Source organism: Haliotis cracherodii, unplaced genomic scaffold, assembly GCF_022045235.1.
Source record: "Haliotis cracherodii isolate W230 unplaced genomic scaffold, xgHalCrac1.p SCAF_42, whole genome shotgun sequence".
NCBI lineage: Eukaryota > Metazoa > Mollusca > Gastropoda > Lepetellida > Haliotidae > Haliotis > Haliotis cracherodii.
In genome coordinates, this window is record NW_027266300.1 from 1163087 (window position 1) to 1185939 (window position 22853).

General features: G+C 44.5%; 2 protein-coding genes across 2 annotated transcripts; one reads left to right on the forward strand and one right to left on the reverse strand.

Moving 5' to 3' along the window:
* The first annotated feature begins 215 nt into the window (after nucleotides 1–215).
* On the forward strand, nucleotides 216–5253 carry LOC139441691 (E3 ubiquitin-protein ligase TRIM56-like). Its single transcript, XM_071222493.1, has 3 exons — nucleotides 216–242; nucleotides 2208–2517; nucleotides 3268–5253. The coding sequence occupies exons 1-3, from the start codon at nucleotides 216–218 to the stop codon at nucleotides 4956–4958; spliced, it is 2028 nt and encodes a 675-aa protein (XP_071078594.1). The 3' UTR covers nucleotides 4959–5253.
* A 3211-nt stretch (nucleotides 5254–8464) lies between these two features.
* LOC139441647 (HHIP-like protein 2) lies at nucleotides 8465–13997 on the reverse strand. Its single transcript, XM_071222453.1, has 6 exons — nucleotides 13859–13997; nucleotides 12313–12456; nucleotides 10793–10925; nucleotides 9424–9560; nucleotides 9233–9314; nucleotides 8465–8582 (listed from the first exon to the last, which is right to left on the reverse strand). The coding sequence occupies exons 1-6, from the start codon at nucleotides 13995–13997 to the stop codon at nucleotides 8465–8467; spliced, it is 753 nt and encodes a 250-aa protein (XP_071078554.1).
* Between the last annotated feature and the right edge of the window lie 8856 nt (nucleotides 13998–22853).

The window sequence follows — 22853 nt, forward strand, 5'->3', positions numbered from 1 at the left end:
GTTCGCGAATCGGGTAAGCATGTCTTGCCCCACCAGAAACAATCGCCAATCACACCATTTTCATGAAAAGATGTTTGTTGCTCGACACCCACAGCAATACTTGGATAGTACCCGGATGGATAATCAAACATTGAGAGTGACTCAGTTGTTTACGATCACCACTTGTTTGTTTATTCCGTGGACAATGTTCCGGCCACCCTGATGGAACCGGAAGGATGAATGGACTGGTCATTTATTTTAAGGTGGGTGGGTCGTTGAATGATGTTTAAGAAAGTATGACACAGCGAAAGTGGAATGTTTATATTAAAAATATAAGTTTACATGTTATAAGCGGTACATGTATGGACTTGAACCACTCCAGTGTCGAAACAACAGTTTTGAAAGAGTTTTTTTTTCAGATTATCTCCCTTGACTTAAACAGAAAGTAAACAGCATGTACTTTTAGAGCCTTGTCCGTTGTGAAACTTTGAAGAGTTTTTAGCATATGTGTAAGTCTGTGCTGATGTTGAAATAAACAGCTTTTACTATTGATTCTGTCAACAATTCTTGCTGTTTAAATAATATTTGACGTATTTATGCCGCTAGACTGATGTCATGAGGCCAGCATGCTGGAGAACTGTTTGAGTGAATTCTGTAACATGATGCAATCATACAAACCCAGTGACCAGTGTTTCTACAGCCAGAGGAAAATATTTTTTGATGTATATTTATAGTATCATATATTGCACTTCAAATTTTCAAAATAGTTCCTGTCAAACTTTCTCTGTATTTGATAGACATTTACACTGAAGCAACATTGGATGTAGTGTGGGGTGCTTTTAAAATGTCTGCCTCACATTAATACCTAATATTAAACCAGTCACTTAAAACTTACAGTATCTATCAGACCCAAACTAGCCTCCGTGCTGTTATCTTTCCACTCCAAGTGAGTGGAACAGTCTCCCACTTGGACAGAAGGTTTTCCCAACTTTCCAGATCTTTAAGCGCCATTTACAGACTCACCTGTACAAGCTCGCATATATTGACTACACTGAAACCTGGGGTGGTCGGGTAGCCTAGTGGTTAAAGCGTTCGCTCGTCATGCCGAAGACCTGGTTTCGATTCCCGATATGGGTACAGTTTGTGAAGCCCATTTCTGGTTTCCCCCGCCCTCATATTTCTAGAATATTCAACAATTGCGTAAAACAACATTCACTTACTCACTCACAACACTGGAACCTTTCTTGTGTGCTTCAATCATATATTGCGTGTGGAGTTATGTGCAACATAAGTGAACGATTATAAATATTAATATATATTAATACAGTCCAATTAATCTGTTAATTAGCTCAATTCGATGATATTGATATTTGTTTTTGTCTGATGAAAGAATACAAAATCACTAATTAAAAAGTGAAATGAAAAGGGTAGAGCTGATACGTTTTAGAAACTGATATTGAAAGGTTAGAAATAATATCAGCGAAATCAGTGGATCGATAGTTGTTGCTGAAATAAGAAGTGACAGTGATGAGAGCTCTCGTGGATTTCACCAAAGTGGTGAACGTCCTGGACATGCGCCCCTTCGGGCTTTCCTCCCACATTAAGCTGACACGCCCAGATGGAAATGGAATACTGTACACTCTATCTTGATAATGGTGTAAGGATCTGCATTGAACGTCGTTAAACGCAGAAGTTGTTATAAATAAAGTTGTATGTTTTCTTCTTTACTCACCAACTGCTGCAGGCGGTCGCAGGGTACCCTAGTGGTTAAAGCGTTAGCTCGTCACGCCGAAGACCCGGATTCCATTCCCGACATGGGTACAGTTACTGGTGTCCCCCGCCGTGATATTGCTGGAATATTGCTAAAAGCAGCGTAAAAACATACTCACTCCATCACACAGATCTAGAACCCCAAACAAACAGTTAACTGAAAGACTGTACAAAGTAGCGTAGAGCACAATGCACCAACTCATTTACGTAGGACGGACAGTACAGAGGAACCCGCCTTGCTTTCAACATGTTCAAGTCACTTGTTCAGTGTTAAATATTCAGATGCATTTTACATGCATTATGATTGGTCACTACTGTCAATGATAACTTATATCGTCATAACTATCAGATATTCAATATTTCCAAACCTCCACATCACACAATAAAAATGTGTTAACATTCAATCACCAGTCCCTAAAATACATGAATGATATTTAACAGTTATTCCTTTGTTTCAGATGGCAGCCGCCAGAAAGCTGGAGAGTCTGAATGAGAACTTCTTGACCTGTTCCATATGTACAGAGGGATACAAAGACCCCTGTACTCTGACCTGTGGACACACCTTGTGTAAGGACTGCCTGGGGGAATTCCTGAAGACCAGACAAGACACCATCAGAGCCAAGTCCATCCCGTGTCCCTATTGTCGTCAGGTGACCCAAGCTCCCCAGCCTGACAGACCAGTGGAGGAGTGGGTGAAACAGATCAAGCCCAGTTTCCTCATACAGGGACTTCTGGACACTCTAGCCTGTAGGGGAAATACTGATCATGGTAAGTAAATGTGATCTAGTAGAAACCGAAAGATAACAATATTTACCCAGGGGTGTAAGATCCCTGGCCGCATCTCACCAAAAGACGGTATTAGTTGTCAGTCTGCCAGGCGCTCGACATTAAAAGGATAAAAGAGGGACTGGTAGTTTTAAAGTCAGTAAACTGTGCGTGCGTGGGGTATCTATGTTAAACTCCACTATCTCAGGGAACTGGTACTATAAAACTGGCCCGCACGCACGTCGCTATATCAGTGCAATTTTCTTTAAAGCGATGTTAAACGTCTATTTTGAATTACACTGTCGCCGATTCAGTTTCCACTAAAACCAAGAACCCCAAGTAGAATATCTTATAGGAGATAGACTGTGACGCTATCATCCAGCAGGTTCTCTATCCTGAATGACCGATGTAATACCAAACCAGGTTCAGTCTATGCACGTTCAAGCGTCATCAAAATGGTGATGGAAAACTGTTTATTGTAGATGAATGTAATCAAGACGAAACTGAAGGATCACCTATATTTATCAGGATTATCTAGAATAAATCTTTGTCATTTCCGTTTTTAAATCTATACATGTAGATTATCGCAAAGTACTTTCCGGACACTGTATACGTTGAACCGCACAATGGGCAGAATTAACATTTTTACACTGATTCACTCTGTGTACGTTGACATCTTCCTACAAACGTTATCTCGGTATTGTGTTAAACATTGCACGTTTGATGTGACATGTTTATCCATGACTTGTTCAGATACAGAAAACCGCTGTCATCCCTGCCAGGACCTTGGAGAAAGTCATCCGGCCAAGTCCTACTGTCAAGACTGTGATGTGCCGCTCTGTGAGAGATGTGTGAAGATGCATGCATCTCTTCCTGGTACGTCAAACCACGTAATTGGTGACCTTGGACGAGCAGTGAAGGTCACTAGACGACAGATGTGCACGGAACACAACGAAGTCATGGATTTCTGCTGCAGAGACTGTAATAAAGCAATTTGCCACAAGTGCTGTGTCATATACCACAGGAAATGCGACTCTGTGGTCACTATTCAGTCCATAATGTCTGAGATGAGAAGTGTTCTTACACGCAATAAGGGATTGATTACAAAGAGCTTTCACGACATGGACAGATCACTTCAACGACACAAATCACAAATTGATGCGATCAGCCACAACAAAGACGAAATAAAGTCACAGATCCGACAGGCCTCACAGAAATCCATGGACGTGATTAAAGAGAAGGAGAAACAGCTGCTGGAGGAGCTGAATGAGATGACAGAGAAGCAGTCTGGACAACTGAGGGGGCGGATAAAGTCAGGGGAAATAGACATGCAGATGTATCAACAATACATAGAGTACATCACCCAGGTGTTGAAGTCTGGGAGTGAGACGGACATGTTTGACGTTTACCAGATGTGTCATTCTGGGGCAATCAAGAAGGCAACAGACAGGGATGTCACTTTCACAGACAGTGTCCCTGATTCAAAACTTATATTTGTAAGTGAAATAGATGAGAGGAAATTACATAAGGATGTACAACTTGGTAGAATTCAACAAAATGTTTGTAACGTCATGGATACGGAACTTGGTAAAACACAGTGTGGCACATTTGACGTCATGTGTAGGCCAGTGTTACACAAGACAGTCGGCATCAAGGTCGATGGCGACAGGAAGCAGGCGTGTCCATCTGACGTCACAGTCCTGGTTGTGGATGGTGAGGAGACACTGCTGGTCACTGACTACAACAATACATGTCTGAAATCCTTCTACACAAAGAATTACAAATCAGGACACAGTAAACTGGATCTTGCAAGTAACCCAAGCTCTGTGACGAGGCTGAGGGACAACCAGGTGGCTGTATCATTCTGGTCACACAATGAGATTGTAATAGTACGGGTGACCCCTGACCTGGTGCTACAGTCACGTGTCACAAAAAAGAAGAAGTACACTTGTCTAACAGCCTTGAGTCCTTCAACATTAGCAGCAGGTTGTTGGAATCCTCCCTGTGTTGATATCCTGGATGTATCGGGGAGAGTGATGAGGTCAGTCAGTACATTCAACTCTGGGGAGAACCTGATATGTAAGCCCAGCTTCCTCTGTGCTACAGACAAGGGCAACATCCTGGTGTCAGATATTGACTCAGACTCAGTGTACTGTATCACACCAGAGGACGATGTTGTGTTCACATACACCCCTACAGGAGAGAGGAGACTGAGTGGACCACGAGGTATCACAACTACCAGCACAGGACACATCCTGGTAGCGGACACCCCGGCACACAGGGTGATACTACTGACACCAGCAGGGGAGTTTGTCAGAGACCTACTGACGTCACAGGATGGACTACAGTATCCATGCGGCTTGATGTTCTGTGACTGTAAACTGTATGTGGTGGAATATAATGGAGGTGCTGTGAAGGTATTCAACTGCAGTGTTCCCAAGTGAGACCCCAGGAAGCAAAACATACTCGGATCACGTCGCGGGGAATTTTTTATGATGAATATTCAGAAATATGCCCCAAATGAACAGTTTGTTTTGTGAAAAATACCCAAGACGCCAACCACATTTGAACATAGATTACATTGAATGAGTGAATATGATAATATGCTGCTTTTAGCCGTATTCGAGCAATACCCTTACCACAACGGGGGCACACTGACCAACCGAACCTGGGACATTGGCAGGACGAGCGCATGCACATGACAAGCACATAATGAATTATTGGATTAGTTGTAGTGGCTATAAGAAATATCTCCTAAGCTTTACCAGACTGGATTTTGTACAGTTTTATTGTTTAAATAACATGTTATATTTATATTATGTACAATATGTGACACTATCATATACTATATCTTATCTTATCTTTTCTTACATTTACTGATGCCTACTCACTTCAGCAATTTGTAGACTGATAGGATAACCACTATAATTAATATGAAAGTCATATTTCATGTATATTGAATAAACTTTTCAGTGACATATGCATTTTAATATCCCATTGGTGAGTTTGTTTGTTGTTTCACGCCGCACTCAGAAACATCGCAGCTATGTGACGGTGGTCTGTAAATACTCGAGTCTGGAGTCAGCGAGCCTGACCACCCGATTCCGTTACTCGCCTCTCATGACAGGCAAGCTGAAGACCAATTCTAACCAGGGATCTTCACGGGGTTGATGAGCCCTTGATGAAGTCAAGTTTCACTTTTAACTTTGTACAATGTTTCTTCCATTGTTGTGTGTTTAGCCGCATATATCTTCTCTTCCAAGAGCGCGCTTCGTAATTGAAATTCCATCTGAGAAAGTAAAGACACATGAATTATCTCCCTTTGACCACGAAGTAGTTGGTGCCCAATGTTCTTTGAATGAGTGAATGAGTTTGATTTTACGCCGCTTTTAGCAATATTCGAGCAATATCACGGCAGGGGACGCCAGAAATGGGTTTCACGCATAAATGTTCTTTGAAGCAACACATTTCATATATGTTTCCAGGATATAAAAAAGAAAGGATCTTGATTATATATATGTATGTTATCATCTTTCAACGAAACGTATTTGAACTGTCCACAAGTACCATTTACGACTTCGTTTGACAACAAAAGAAAGGCACTCTAATTGCAGAATTATGTTATACATTAGTTAACAGGCTACCTGATATTGATCCTGTGAACCCGATGCTTCAATTCTTAATGACATTCAATCGTGACAGTTTTGACAAAACAAAAGGCATCTATGCTTGTCCTGGGAGGCGACTAACGGGATCGGGTGGTCAGGCTCACTGACTTGGTTGATGCATGTCATCGTATCCCAATGGTGTGGATCGATGCTCATGATGTCCATCCCTGGATTGTCTGTTCCAGACCCTATTATTTACAGACTGCTGTCATACAGCTGGAATATTGCTGAGTTGGGCGTTAAACAACAAACAAAACTCTAGTTTGTGGTGAGGGAGGGTGTCAGTCATGCTTGGTTATAATGGTGACTGAGTGTTACAACGTGTGACACTGATTGTGTGTCATTGTTGCCGTCATCGAAAGTCGAGTGCAAGGATTGCTGTTAATAGAGCCCATGACACATGTGGACCCGTGTAATTGCTGTCAGCCTGTGGTCTGCATGTCCCGTATTCGACTGTTTGTATACAGGCTGATATCACTGAAATGTTGCTGACTGGGGGACGCCCATGTATCTCCATGTTCCCGCATGCTTCTCTGTAGTCCCCGTTTGATGACCATACACTACAGGTACGGACAATGATATGGTGTTAAGTATTGTTGTTTGTGGTAAAACAGACATATCAATGGCCGCTAGATACATTACTGCCCTGCTCACAACACATCCAATAGCCAACTAGATATATTACTGTCCTGCTCACAACACATCCAATATAGATACATTACTGCCCTTCTCACAACACATCCAATAGCCTACTAGATACATTACTGACCTACTTACATCACATCCAATAGCCTACTAGACCCATTATTGTGATGCTCACAACACACCCAATAGCCTACTAGACGCATTACCGCCCTTCTCAGAGCACATCCAATAGCCTACTAGATACATAACAGCCCTGCTCACAACACATCCAATAACCTACTAGACACATTACAGCCCTGCTCACAACACATCCAATAGCCTACTAGATACATTACTGACCTACTCACAACACATCCAATAGCCTACTAGATACATTACTGACCTACTCACAACACATCCAATAGCCTACTAGGCACATTACTGCCCTGCTCACATCACATCCAATATAGATACATTACTGACCTACTCACAACATATCCAATAGCCTACAAGATACATTACAGCCCTGCTCACAACACATCCAATAGCCTACTAGATACATGACAGCCCTGCTCACAACACATCCAATATAGATACATTACAGACCTACTCACAACACATCCAATAGCCTACTAGGTACATTACAGCCCTGCTCACAACACATCCAATATAGATACATTACAGCCCTGCTCACAACACATCCAATAGCCTACTAGATACATTACTGCCCTACTCACAACACATACAATGCCTGACATATCATGGGTATGCAATTGCTGATATCAAGTGTCATCAAGAAATGTATTACAAAAATGTAAGAAGTTATAATCTTAATGAAGAACAAAGCAGGTAATTGTAAAATAGAGTTGTCAGATAATAACGCATAGTGCTTTTGACTTGAAACTGTTCCTCATTAAATAATAAATGAATGATTCTTCATAATATTAAAAAATGCGAAGAATGTGTTGTGCCTCGTCGCTGCATGTGTGTTAAGCATCAGCTTGATAACGGTGTGAGCATCGACACCGAAACGACGCTAATGCAACACACCAGGAGTGGATATCCAAAAGGTTGATCCACGTTGAGGTGATACCACCGGCGAATGAGGAGTCGGACGCAAATGTGATAACACAGCGCCAACATCACTGGCAAAACTGTGCCAATATTGAAGGGGGGTCATTTTAAGGAAAACATAATTTCATTGTCCTTGGGTCATTTCTTTCACCTCTCGTAACAAACACATACAAGGCTTCGAACTATCTAAATAAAAACTTAAAGTTTTTTGTCACGGTGCTTCACCTCACTTTTCCGTTCACGTATCATGAAGTGTATTACAACATTCAGAAATGTCTCCACCGAGTCATGCATCTCAAAGTCTGCCCGCGTCTTGAGCCACACTACCTGATACATGCCAATATCAACCACTTGTAAACATCCGTGTCTACGTTCTGTGAATATACCAGTTCCTCATGGTTACCCAGAACAACCCTCGAACATTGCACTTTGTGACACATTCCTGACCAAACATATTCCAATATAAGAATGCAGAACCCTTGTGTGTGGAGGTCTGCATATGACGTACAGTTCCCGTTACCAAACATCTTCGTTTATAAGAATTACATAGGTTCGGATTACGATCTAGCAAATACATAAAGTCTTCAGTCGACGTCTTCAACACTCCAAGAACCGAACCACGTCAGCACCGACATCATCAGCATGACCACCATGACTGTAGACTCTCCCCTGCCACCACACCCACAAGTTACCGCCTTCTCCCTGAAACAGAACATCAGAAAATATCTACTGCTGGTAACTATGTGATATAATACTACATATAGGGACAGGCCATTGATGCTCCGTGGATGGAGTTGAAGGGATGGAGAGAATGGAGGGTGGGTGGGGGTGGGGGATGGGAGTGGTGGAGCGATGGATGTAGAGGGGGACGGGGAGGGTTGGGTGCGGAGGGATGGGGACGGGGAGGGGGAGAGGCTTGTTATATTGTTCTGCAAATACTTGAAACAATACTTTGACCTCAGGGTTACACAAAAGACAGACAAACTGTTCACTGGATCCTGAAACAAACATGGTGTGGTTCCTAAAAGAGTTATCGGACCTTCAGCGATTGTAAGCAATGCTTGATCAACTGTTACCTGTAGCCATGACAGTCATCCGACGGCCTATGTTCATGAAGTGGTCGGAGTGTTATGATTACGCGCATCTGTATTTAATATAAGAGATATCTTATATCGCCTGTACTTGCTGAACGACGTCCGATACGTCATCATCCAAGTACTATACGTCATTATGGAGATCAGATACTCATATATATATAAGTCGAGGGTGACACGGGTAGATTAAAACATTGCCGCACCACACAGACTAAGCCGCACAGAATGTTGTCCTGGCGAGATATAAGAAGGACCCACCCAAGTGATGACACTATTTTCAAAGCAACGCCGTCGTCTTTGAACGCCGTTATTGAAGACGTCGTCAAAAGGTACATCTCCCCTGAAGAAACACAGAATGTCAATCTGTCAGTCTGGAAACAGACAAACACGTTTATTTCAGTATACTCGGCATTTGGTGATGAATAAAGACTTAACCCTCGGGATCTCACCTTGTTCATCTTGACCAAAGGTCAGTATGAAGTTTCTAGGTCGCGCCCTGGCACCGCACGGACAATTTTTTCGGTCACACACCGGAAGCGGGGACGATGTCAAGCCGTCACTGTCCTCGGTCAATGCCGACATGACGCTGAAAACAGACAGAGATGCAGGAAAGGTCGCAGATACAGATATAGATTCAGACACAGATGCAAAAATACGCGAACATAGATTCAGACACGGACACAGACACAGACACGCATAAGGGTATATATCTCTTCCTAAATGGTTGGAATCATGGATTACAAGGAAGTACAGACTGATGGGTGATCACAATGCAAATATCACAGCCACCTTCAAGTGGTACGGGTGACCTCCTACAAGTGGTACGGGTGACCTCCTTCAAGTGGTACGGGTGACTTCCTACAAGTGGTACGGGTGACCTCCTTCAAGTGGTACGGGTGACCTCTTTCAAGTGGTACGGGTGACCTCCTTCAAGTGGTAAGGGTGACCTCCTTCAAGTGGTACGGGTGACCTCCTTCAAGTGGTACGGGTGACCTCCTTCAAGTGATACGGGTGACCTCCTTCAAGTGATACGGGTGACCTCCTACAAGTGATACGGGTGACCTCCTGCAAGTGATACGGGTGACGTCCTTCAAGCGATACGGTGACCTCCTTCAAGTGATATGGGTGACCTCCTTCAAGTGGTATGGGTGACCTCCATCGAGTGGTACGGGTGACCTCCTTCAAGTGATACGGGTGACCTCCTTCAAGTGATACGGGTGACTTCCTTCAAGTGATACGAGTGACCTCCTTCAAGTGATACTGGTGACGTCCTTCAAGCGATACGGTGACCTCCTTCAAGTGGTACGGGTGACTTCCTTCAAGTGATACGGGTGACCTCCTTCAAGTGATGCGGGTGATCTCCTTCAAGTGATACAGGTGACCTCCTTCAAGTGATACGGGTGACCTCATTCAAGTGATACGGGTGATCTCCTTCAAGTGATACGGGTGACCTCCTTGAAGTGATACGGGTGACCTCCTTGAAGTGATACGGGTGACCTCCTTCAAGTGGTATGGGTGACTTCCTTCAAGTGGTACGGGTGACCTCCTTCAAGTGGTACAGGTGACCTCCTTCAAGTGGTACGGGTGACCTCCTTCAAGTGGTACGTATGACTTCCTTCAAGTGGTACGGGTGACTTCCTTCAAGTGGTACGGGTGACTTCCTTCAAGTGGTACGGGTGATCTCCTTCAAGTGGTAGGGGGGACCTCCTACAAGTGATACGGATGACCTCCTTCACATAATCCGAGTGACTGATCCAAGTTTCCCGTGGTGCCTCTATGTAAGATGAGCTTTCTGGCCACACACCTGCATGTACTCACCCTGTCATGGCGTCTCCGTACAGATAGCGCCCGTACAGATCAGGAAGCTTCTTGCCTCTGTACACATATCCCCCGACGACGGCATTAAAGAGGTTGGTGTGATTGTACACGTAGATCAGCAGCACTTCGTTCTCTGTAACCACAAGTTTACAGAATGTTGTCTTTTTCCAAACAGAATTGGAATGGCCCCCATCTTTACCGGAAGCAAACAAATCACCCACTCAACCCCACCCCACCCCACCCGAAACAAAATATGATCGAGTCTTTACCCTAAACACACAAACCACCCACTCCACCCCACCTCACCCCGAACAAAATATGATCGAGTCTTTACCCGAAGCACACAAACCACCCACTCCACTCCACCCCAAATCTACCCGAACAAAATATGATCGAGTCTTTACCCGAAGCACACAGACCACCCACTCCACCCCACCTCACCCTGAATAAAACATGATCGAGTCTTTACCTTAAAAACTGGCAAGCAAAACATACAAAATATTCTCCAAAGACTAAATATTGTGATCATAATTGTGGATATCTGACTGACAGGTAGGAAATTCAAATTTTTGGCATTGTTTTCCAAATGGAGACTTATTCTTGTATCTGTTCCATCGTTATTCACAGTATGTATACCTTTCACTTGTGTGCATGGTCCGCACAATTAGTATCATGAACTACTGTTAAGTTTTCGAGATATTTTACTAATTGTAATTGAATGTTGATCTGCTCTTAGCCCCGTTGCAGTTTGTGCCATACTGTCGGCCTTTACGGACATACTGATATACCATACCGCAGCTTTACATGGATACCCATTCCAACACCGTATACACCATCTTCCCGAGGCAAGCGTGTCCACTAGCAACAGCAAAGCCTAGGTTCTACCCTTGCCACATCAACGCCACTTTTCTTAGCTCCACCCTGGCGCCACCTCGCGAAGATCACGAGCTGTGCCCCTTGTAATGAAAACTCGATATCCAATCAGATCGCTGTTCTTATCTAGTAGAGCATCACAAAGATGGCTAGTCGATCAGATAACGAAAACATTCGTGATTTCGTCCCTGACACAAAAAAACCCATAGGCAATCGCTGGGGGGTTTAACATATGATAAAGACGTGTCAACAAAGACAGGCAGCGGCAAATCACTACATACGAATGTGTACCAGTCGTGGAAGTTGATTTTGTAAAACGTTCTCTGATTGGACTGTCGATTTGTGCGATGATCCTATAATATTTAGCACAGGAAGTGGGCTTGATGTGGCAAGAGTGGAAATAAGACATTGATAAAAAAGCTGGTAGACGCTCTTGACTCGGGAAGGTACGTATACACCGAGTCGAACAGTAATTGTGTTATATCCCTAATGCCAGGCAGGAAAACATCAAGTATCATCTTAAACGTCTTTCGGTATGACGCGGAGGGAAGCGAACCACCGACCTTCCGCTCTCCGGGCAGACTCTAGTCAGACCAAGGAGGCAGCCTCGTGAAATGTTGACGGTGAGAGAGACGAAGGCTACCTACCTATTGTTCCTTTGCTGCACTTGGAGCTGTCGAAGCACTCGTTCCCCTCCTTGATGTTCCAGCCGTAGTTCCTGCCGCTGCAGATGACGTCGATCTCTTCATAAGCTCGTGCCCCTGGATCGCCACAGAATATTCGCCGCTCACCTGCGAGAAGGGAAAGTGACGTGACATGTTGATTCAGGAAGTGACTCGCGACATCATCAAGGGCGGATCCAGCATTTATATTTGTTTGTTTGTTTGTTTGTATATTCCACCTTTATGATCGCCGACTGTAAATAATCGAGTCTGGATCAGACAATCCAGTGATTGACATCATACGCATCGATCAACGCAATTGGAATACGATTACATGCATCAACCAAATCAGAGAGCGCGGCCTCCGATTCCGGTAGTCGCCTCTGGACCAGACAACGAGAGAGAATGTCTACAACATACATACTAGAGCACAGGTGTGCGTCCCTGTACATCACTGACACCCACGGGCAAACTAGGGTACAGGTGTGCGTCCCTGTACCTCGCTGACACCCCGGGCAAACTAGGGTACAGGTCTGCGTCCCTGTACATCACTGACACCCACGGGCAAACTAGGGTACAAGTCTACGTCCCTGTACATCACTGACACCCACGGGCAAACTAGGGTACAGGTGTGCGTCCCTGTACATCAATGCCAGCCCCGGACAAACTAGACCCCAGGTGTGCGTCCCTGTACCTCATCGACACCCCCGGGCAAACTAGGGTACAGGTCTACGTCCCTGTACATCACTGACACCCCCGGACAAACTAGGGTACAGGTCTGCGTCCCTGTACATCATTGACACCCCCGGACAAACTAGGGTACAGGTCTACGTCCCTGTACATCACTGACACCCCCGGACAAACTAGGGTACAGGTCTGCGTCCCTGTACATCACTGACACCCCCGAGCAAACTTGGGCACAGGTCTACGTCCCAGCACATCACTGACACCCCGGACAAACTAGGGTACAGGGCTGCGTCCCTGTACATCACTGCCACCCCCGGGCAAACTAGGGTACAGGTCTGCGTCCCTGTACATCACTGAGACCCCCGGACAAACTAGGGTACAGGTCTTCGTCCCTGTACATCACTGACACCCCCGGGCAAACTAGGGTACAGGTCTTCGTCCCTGTACATCACTGACACCCCCGGCAAACTAAGGTACAGGTCTACGTCAATGTACCTCACCGACACCCCCGGACAAGCTAGGTCACAGGTGTGCGTCCCTGTACATCACTGATACCCCCGGACAAACTAAGTTACTGGTCTGCGTCCCAATATCACTGCCACCCCCGGACAAACTAGGGCACAGGTCTACGTCCCTGTACATCACTGACACCCCCGGGCAAACTAGGGTAGAGGTCTGCGTCCCTGTACATCACTGACACCCCCGGGCAAACTAGGGTACAGGTGTGCGTCCCTGTACATCAATGCTAGCCCCGGACAAACTAGACCCCAAGTGTGCGTCCCTGTACCTCACCGACACCCCGGGCAAACTAGGGTACAGGTCTGCGTCCATGTACATCACTGACACCCCCGGGCAAACTTGGGTACAGGTCTACGTCCCAGCACATCACTAACACCCCCGGACAAACTAGGGTACAGTTCTACGTCCCAGCACATCACTGACACCCCTGACAAACAAGGGTACAGGGCTGTGTCCTTGTACATCACTGCCACGCCCGGGCAAACTAGGGTACAGGTCTACGTCCCTGTACATCACTGACACCCCCGGACAAACTAGGGTATAGGTCTACGTCCCAGTACATCACTGACACCCCTGACAAACAAGGGTACAGGGCTGTGTCCTTTACATCACTGCCACGCCCTGGCAAACTAGAGCACAGGTCTGCGTCCCTTTACATCACTGACACCCCCGGGCAAACTAGGGCACAGGTCTACGTCAATGTACCTCACCGACACCCCCGGACAAGCTAGGTCACAGGTGTGCGTCCCTATACATCACTGACACCCCCAGACAAACTAAGGTACTGGTCTGCGTCCCAATATCACTGCCACCCCCGGACAAACTAGGGTACAGGTCTGCGTCCCTGTACATCACTGACACCCCCGGACAAACTAGGGTACAGGTCTACGTCCCTGTACATCACTGACACCCCCAGACAAACTAGGGTACAGGTCTACGTCCCTGTACATCACTGACACCCCCGGACAAACTAGGGTACAGGTCTGCGTCCCTGTACATCACTGACACCCCCAGACAAGCTAGGTCACAGGTGTGCGTCCCTATACATCACTGCCACCCTCGGACAAACTAGAGCACAGGTCTGCGTCCCTTTACATCACTGACACCCCGGGACAAACTAGGGTACAGGTCTACGTCCGTGTAGATCACTGACACCTCGGGCAAACTAGGGTACAGGTCTACGTCCCTGTGCCTCACTGACAACCCCGGGCAAACTAGGGCACAGGTGTACGTCCCTGTACATCACTGACACCCCCGGACAAACTAGGGCACAGGTCTACGTCCCAGTACATCACTGACACCCCCGTGCAAACTAGGGCACAGGTCTACGTCCCTGTACATCACTGAGACCCCCGGGCTAACTAGAGCCCAGGTGTGCGTCCATGTACATCACTGAGACCCCCGGGCAAACTAGGGTACAGGTCTACGTCCCTGTACATCACTAACGCCCCCGGGCAAAGTAGAGAACAGGTCTACGTACCTGTACATCAATGACACCCCCGGGCAAACTAGGGCACAGGTCTACATCCCTGTACATCACTGAGATCCCCGGGCTAACTAGGTCACAGGTGTGCGTCCCTGTACATCACTGACACCCCCGGGGAAACTAGGGTACAGGTCTACGTCCCTGTACATCACTTAGACCCCCGGGCTAAGCTATGGGGCAGAGTGGCGGTGTCACGTTTCGTGCTGCACGTGTGGACTGTGATAGTCACGGTGAATGGGTGAATGGTGTTTCACCAATATGAAGGCAGCCTGTACACACTCCTTGAGTGAGTGAGTGAGTGAGTGAGTGAGTGAGTGAGTGATTGAGTGAGTGAGTGAGTGAGTGAGTGGGTTTCGTGAGTGAGTGCGTTTCGTGAGTGAGTGGGTTTCGTGAGTGAGTGGGTTTCGTGAGTGAGTAAGTGAGTGAGTGAGTGAGTGAGTGAGTGAGTGAGTGAGTGGGGTTCGTGAGTGAGTGGGGTTCGTGAGTGAGTGAGTAAGTGAGTGAGTGAGTGAGTGGGTGAGTGAGTGAGTGAGTGAGTGTTTGGGTGAGTGAGTGAGTGGGTTTAACGCCGCTTTTAACATTATTCCAGTTATTTCCCCGTGCCCCCTCGTAAAGCAAGCTTGACCACCCCTCCTAACGGGATCATCAGATCCGGTAATACGTGGACAGGGTTCTATTCTAGGTCTGGTGCTGGAATATGCCATCTACAGTTTCATTTCTGTAAACGTTAATCCAAAGGTGAAGTAACCTTTATGTACGTTCTTTTAACGTGATGTCTTAATTGGGGAATGTTCTGCAGATGTTAATATAATTATATAACTATTTAAGGAAAACGTCTTTACACACTACCCAGAACATGATGAAGCAATCAAAGAGACACCTCCACTTAACCAACGACCTTCACAGTGACCTCAATCGTATCCGTGAGTTCAAGGCCATACATCGGGATAACACATGACAATAACGATAAAGGTAACCTTGACCTTTTATGTGCAAGACCGATAGGTTTAAAGTATGGCCTCTGTACAGGAAATGTTTCGCAAAAATAATAGAATTTATCGTTCTCTAAAATCGTAACAACTTTCAGGGTATGAAACTCCCAAAAATTTCAGCCAGACCACAGGACTGGCTATCTGAAATACTTGCCAGCCCTGACCAAAACCTGCCTGCCCACTATAATCATATGTTTCTCAGGATAAGCTAACGGGGTTTCTTTTTGGTTACATTTTATCATTCATCTTTACATGTGAATTAATGCTTATCATCGGGAAATATTTTGAATATTTTCACATATGAAATATAACCCGACCGTCGGGCAGGGGGATTTGAAAATCTGTCAGCCCGAGTTGAAATCAACCCGTCTCGGACGGTCGGGCAGGCAGATATTTCGAACACTGCAACTTTAAGGTAAGTTTTGGAAACAGGTGACCTTGACATTGACCTACTAAAAGCTGTAAACAATATCCATGCTAGAATATCCTGAAATGTTATCACGCTCGTACTGCAGTCTAATTGATGTTCAATAAGTAGAATTTCTCGCTTAAGGAAAACAGACCAGACCGGTAGCACTGATTACGACGGCTTTGATACATGACTATCGAAGTGGCAGCCATTCTTCAATGACCCGACAGCAATAATCACCTTCCTGGTCCTCGCCAGCTGCGGTTCTCACATCGGAGACTTCACACCGTGTGATGGAGAGTCGTGGAGAACACTTGTGATCGCGGAAACAGAGACACACGACATGGCTCTGGTGTGTTGTAACTGGACCGGACACTATGGGCGTCTACTAAATCACAGAATCAGTAAATAACCTGTTTGTTTGCTTGTTTGTAGTTTAACGCCGAGCTCAGCAATATTCTCGCTATATGACGGCGGTCTGTAAATAATCGAGTCCAAACCTAACCGTTCAGTGATTGATATCATAAGCATCTATCTACGCAATTGGAATACGATGACATACATCAACCAATTCAGCGAGCCTGACCACCCAATCCCGTTGGTCGCCTCTTACGAAGACCTATTCTAACGCTGATCTTCACGGGTCGGTAGACAAGAGAGGTAATCATGTTACTTTGTTGCATGGAGACGTGTGTATGTGGAGCAGATGAAAGTTATAATCGTGGAGGATATACACAGATATAGACAGTCTGTTATAATATGTATGGTATATTCACATCTCCCTGTATTCATTGTTGAATAGACATGTCCTTTTATTCATACATTACTATCACCATGGCAACTTCACAGACGGAGATCAGATAATGCCGGTGACACCTTATGAGTTTATGATATGCATTTATCTGCATATATATACAGCGTACATACATTGTCTATAAAATAATAGTGAGTCAGTATTCACCGCTACCTGATGTTCCCCACAGTTCACTGTGCTACAAAGTTGTAATCCAGAATAGTGTCATGATTGTGTCATGATTGTGTCTTGATTGTGGGTCCACTCTGTGGCACTACATTTTCAAAGAGCATTCCTAAAACATGATGGAAAAGGTTGATCTTCCTACCATGCGCGACTAACGGGATAGGGTGGTCAGGTTCGGTGACTGGTTGGTGCATGTCATCGTATCCCAATTGCGTGGATCGATGTTCATGATGCTAATCACTGGATTGTCTGACCCACAATCAAGGCTCGAGGCCCGAGGAATTACAATCCCGAAAGTCCACTGTTCTGGAAAATAAGTCTTTTCAAGCATAACGTTAAAAAGCATTTCCAGGTAGGGGAGGAGAATTTCGGACGAATATTTAAAAAAATCAGGAATCAAATTATCTTCACCAGCTGCTTTATTGCTTTTTAAGTTTGCGATGCTTTCTGAAATTTCATTTCTTGTTTTAGGTGAATCTGAGGCTAACTGACAAAAAGAGTTATCAAATGCATTCGATTCATCGATATCAAATCATTTTTCCTCGTTCTCTGTAGAAGTTGAAAACAGACCCCTGAACTGGTTAAACCAATCATCAATTGGAATATTGTTTTGTGTATAACGATTAGTATTAAGCCCTTTAAGAGTGGCCCAAAATTGTTTAGAATCGCGTATGCAATGTTCAAGTGTTTCCTGCTTCTCTTTGAAAACTTTCGCTTTCTTTTCTCTGCATACACTATTATATTTATTTCTAATATAATCATACTCATATAATGAGTTATAATCCTTTTTTCTCCTAAAATTGTTTAAATATTTACATCTTTCTTTATTGAGTAGCTCACATTCACGGTGAAACCACTGTTAACTAGATGTGTTAGAAGTACACACTCTTTTCATGTCGCTTGCTGCCGTGCAGAAGGCCTGTGACATGTATCTTACACTTTCGTCTATATTGTGTAACACCTCGTCAACAGCCTTTTCTAATAAAGAGTAGCATTCACTGCTCAACAAGTTAAACATATATTGGTCAGCTTTATCATTGACCCAAACGAATTTGGAAGCCTTCTTATTACCATGAGCTTGCACGGGTTCAGTCTGCACAGAAGTATGTAAGCTAGCCATGACAGGAAGATAACAGGATTCCGTGCGTGATACAATGTTGAAATTACAGCATACGTCAAACAACCCAGATGAACAGATTGTGACGCTATGACGCTAGCACCTTGATTGTCAATAAACGTATAGTCTCCAACTTCTGAGTCTGACCCACATCTTCCATTCATGATATGTATATTTAATATACTGCATAAATTTATCAAACTTTTACCTAAGTTGTTTAACACATTATCTGCTGACGCTCGTACCATGTTAAAATGGTCGAGTAGAAAACTATACAAGGAAGAATTATAATTTTCTAAATATCAAAGAATACTTACCTGTTGATGAGTGATCAGGTGATATTTGGGATATTTTGCATTTTCATCATGGATTGTCCTTTAAGCTCAAACTATTTCATTATTCGAAAACCAAAATTATGTTCTGTTGTTAACCAATTCAGCTGACTGATATGACTAAGACAAGCTACTACACTGAAAGAGATCCGAGTTTGTGTCCTTGGTGTTTCTCTGAACCACGCTATCTACTGTTCCAATCCCTCCCCCCCCCCTCTCTCTCACTGGGGTGAGGGAGTTACTATGTACCGCTATATGCTGTTCCAGCATGTGGCTTCAACCCCGCCATCGACCTGGTGTACTCGTGGAGGCCAGCACTCAGACCTCTCTATGGAACGACGTCCTCAACTTCCTCATTGGCGCCTCCGACACTTTCCCCGTCAGCTTGGTCACATTCGGTCAGCAGACGGTGTCCCAGGTCCGGTTCAACAGCTACACCAACAAGATGGAGCTGTTCAGTTCCATCCACAGTCTCCAGCCTCTGAGAGGGCCTGCTGATCTCGCAACAGTCCTGCAGGATGTGGACTCCTTGTTTGCCCGCGGAGGAAGACCTGAAGCCAAGAAGGTCGCAGTCCTTGTCATGGCGCAGATGATAACACGCGTCATCAGTACTGGTGAGGACACTCAGGTTATCCTGCTGGATATTGGTGCCAAGATAAATTATTCTCCATCCAAGTTTCTAAAGAGTTCTGATATATATATACAGACAAGAGGGGCACATGATCTGGTGATGTACAGTCGAGACCTGCGTGGCATTGTATGCAGCAATGAACCATGAATAGGGACCATACTTACAAATGTAGCCTAAGTAATACGTTGCGCGACTAATATATATATCGTGTGGTCATGGAAAGCTGTCTGTCATGTTATGTGGCAGTAGAGAGTGTTGTCAGTGGCAGTAAATGATTGAAGGGCTAGTAAAATGCCAGGACATGCTTGATCGTTCGAGAGGTTCTTGGATGGGAACGCTTCTGGAAGACAGAGTGTACCTAAACAGAGCGAAAGAAGGGCGGTTCGTGGCATTTTCGACTTGTGCCGATGTCTGAAAACACCGAATTCCAGCCTCTTATTATTTGATGGTATAATGATATGTGAGGGAGTGAGTAAAGATTTTACATCGCATCTGCAATATTGCGGCCATGTTGCGATTATAATGATATGTAATATTTTGTCTTGCGTTCTGACGGCACGTCTAAATTCTGGTTTTACAGGTAAGATTATATTTAATGAGTATCCCACCATATACTGTAGAATCAGTGGTAGTAATATTTGTATCACGAAGCTATGCTCCTTGCGTTTTGCTTTGGTGAACACAGATATTGAGCTTGTTGATGAATTACACGTTAGGTGCCACCCTTAGGCATATGTATGTACAATATCAAAGGGACCTTTGTAAGCCTCTCGGTGATGCGCCCACAAGAGTAGAAACGTCACCATGCACGACTGTAGGAATACCCATACTTATACACGAAGGCCACATTGTGTTTGTCCGAGGGCTGTAATTAGATCATTGATAAAACAAGAAAAAACAAGCAGAGATTTCACTACCTTGGCTAACGCCTTGTTGAATCTTATATCTGTCTGGCTGTTCCTCCTTGTAAGAAAGATAATCGTAAGTAGCTGTACAACAAAGTAGTTGCCCTGTATTACATCTGCAGGTACGGGTAGCCCAGTCTAAGGCGCCGCGATTCGCTGTGCAGATTGCGTCCCTTAGGCACGCCAGAAACCTATGATTATGGGGTCGAATCACGGTTCTCCAGGTTTGTCAGCACCATACCCGTGCTCGTGAGTTTCACCGAGGTGTTTAACGTCTAACACCTGCATCACTTCGGGCTTTCCTCCCACATTAAGCTGACACGCCCTGATATAACTCACTCACTAATACTCACTCACATACTCACCCAAAACCCAACTCACTCACTCACTGTATTACCTATCATGCCCTGTATTACCTATCATGCCCTGTATTACCTCTAATGCCCTGTATTACCTCCAATGCCCTGTATTTCCTATCATGCCCTGTATTATCTCTAATGCCCTGTATTACCTATCTTGCCCTGTATTACCTCTAATGCCCTGTGTAACCTATCATGCCCTATATTACCTATCATGCCCTGTATTACCTCTAATGCCCTGTATTACCTCTAATGCCCTGTGTAACCTACCATGCCCTGTATTACCTATCTTGCCCTGTATTACCTCTAATGCCCTGTGTAACCTATCATGCCCTGTATTACCTCTAATGCCCTGTATTACCTCTAATGCCCTGTGTAACCTATCATGCCCTGTATTACCTATCATGCCCTGTATTACCTCTAATGCCCTGTATTACCTCTAATGTCCTGTATTTCCTATTATGCCCCGTATTACCTATCATGCCCTGTATTACCTCTAATGCCCTGTATTACCTCCAATGCCCTGTATTTCCTATCATGCCCTGTATTACCTCCAATGCCCTGTATTTCCTATCATGCCCTGTATTATCTCTAATGCCCTGTATTACCTACCTTGACCTGTATTACCTCTAATGCCCTGTATTACCTCTAATTCCTCTGTGTAACCTATCATGCCCTGTATTACCTCTAATGCCCTGTGTTATCTCTAATGCCCTGCATTTCCTATCATGCCCTGTATAATTTCTAATGCCCTGTATTACCTATCTTGCCCTGTATTACCTCTAATGCCCTGTATTACCTCTAATGCCCTGTGTTACCTATCATGCCCTGTATTACCTCTAATGCCCTGTATTACCTCTAATGCCCTGTGTAACCTATCATGCCCTGTATTACCTATCATGCCCTGTATTACCTCTAATGCCCTGTATTACCTCTAATGTCCTGTATTTCCTATTATGCCCCGTATTACCTATCATGCCCTGTATTACCTCTAATGCCCTGTATTACCTCCAATGCCCTGTATTTCCTATCATGCCCTGTATTATCTCTAATGCCCTGTATTACCTATCATGCCCTGTATTACCTCTAATGCCCTGTATTTCCTCCGATGCCCTGTATTTCCTATCATGCCCTGTATTACCTATCATGCCCTGTATTATCTCCAATGCCCTGTATTACCTATCATGCCCTGTATTACATCTAATGCCCTGTATTACCTCTAAAGCCCTGTATTACCTCTAATACCCTGTATTAACTCTAATGCTTGCCTTTTTATAGCTACTACCACGAATTACGAAAGCCATAACCTGCACGTTGATTTTGCTTTACTGTTTTAATCCATGCCATTTTTGAACAAGTGTGAAAACAATGCCGTTTAAGACATTGCAAATCGACAATGGCTGCGTTTTGACGAATCGTTTGTCGAAAATGAGGCCACCAACATTTTCCAATAACATATATCCAATTTATATACCGGATGTCTGTGAAGTCAGGTTCAATGAACTACATACGACCTGTGTGTTTCTGTTTTTGAAATGTGTATATCATGAGTATGTGTTTATGAATCACTTTCAAATAGTAATTATACCAGGTGTTCTCGAGAAGGTGAACGTATCCTGCCCCACAGGTGGCACCCGTCTGCTACAACGTAAATTGTAATAAACTGCGGAAAATGTTATAACACTGTGGTAAAATGTAATACTGTGGTAAATTGTAATAAAAACTGCGGCAAATTGTAATTACATCTCTCATTCCTTCAGGCTCCAAACATAATTCGAGTTCCAGGGTTTGTTCGACCAAAGCATGAGCAGTTCCAACCTCCAGCGTGTTTAACATGTTTAAGGAAATAAAAAAGCGATTTTATTTGAATTTTGGTGATATCATGTGTGTGTAACAGGTAAATAAGTCTAATTATTTCGAATGCTTCAATATATGAAACGAAATTCATGAAGTGCAGACTAGAGCAGTTTTGATTTTTTTGTAATAAACACGCAAACGAATCAATCAGAGGACCAAAAGCCAGATTTGACATAATTGAAACAAGCTCAAATAAGTAGGAAATGCATGCGATGACAGGAATTGCGTATAATTCCCAATATGAACTAATTTT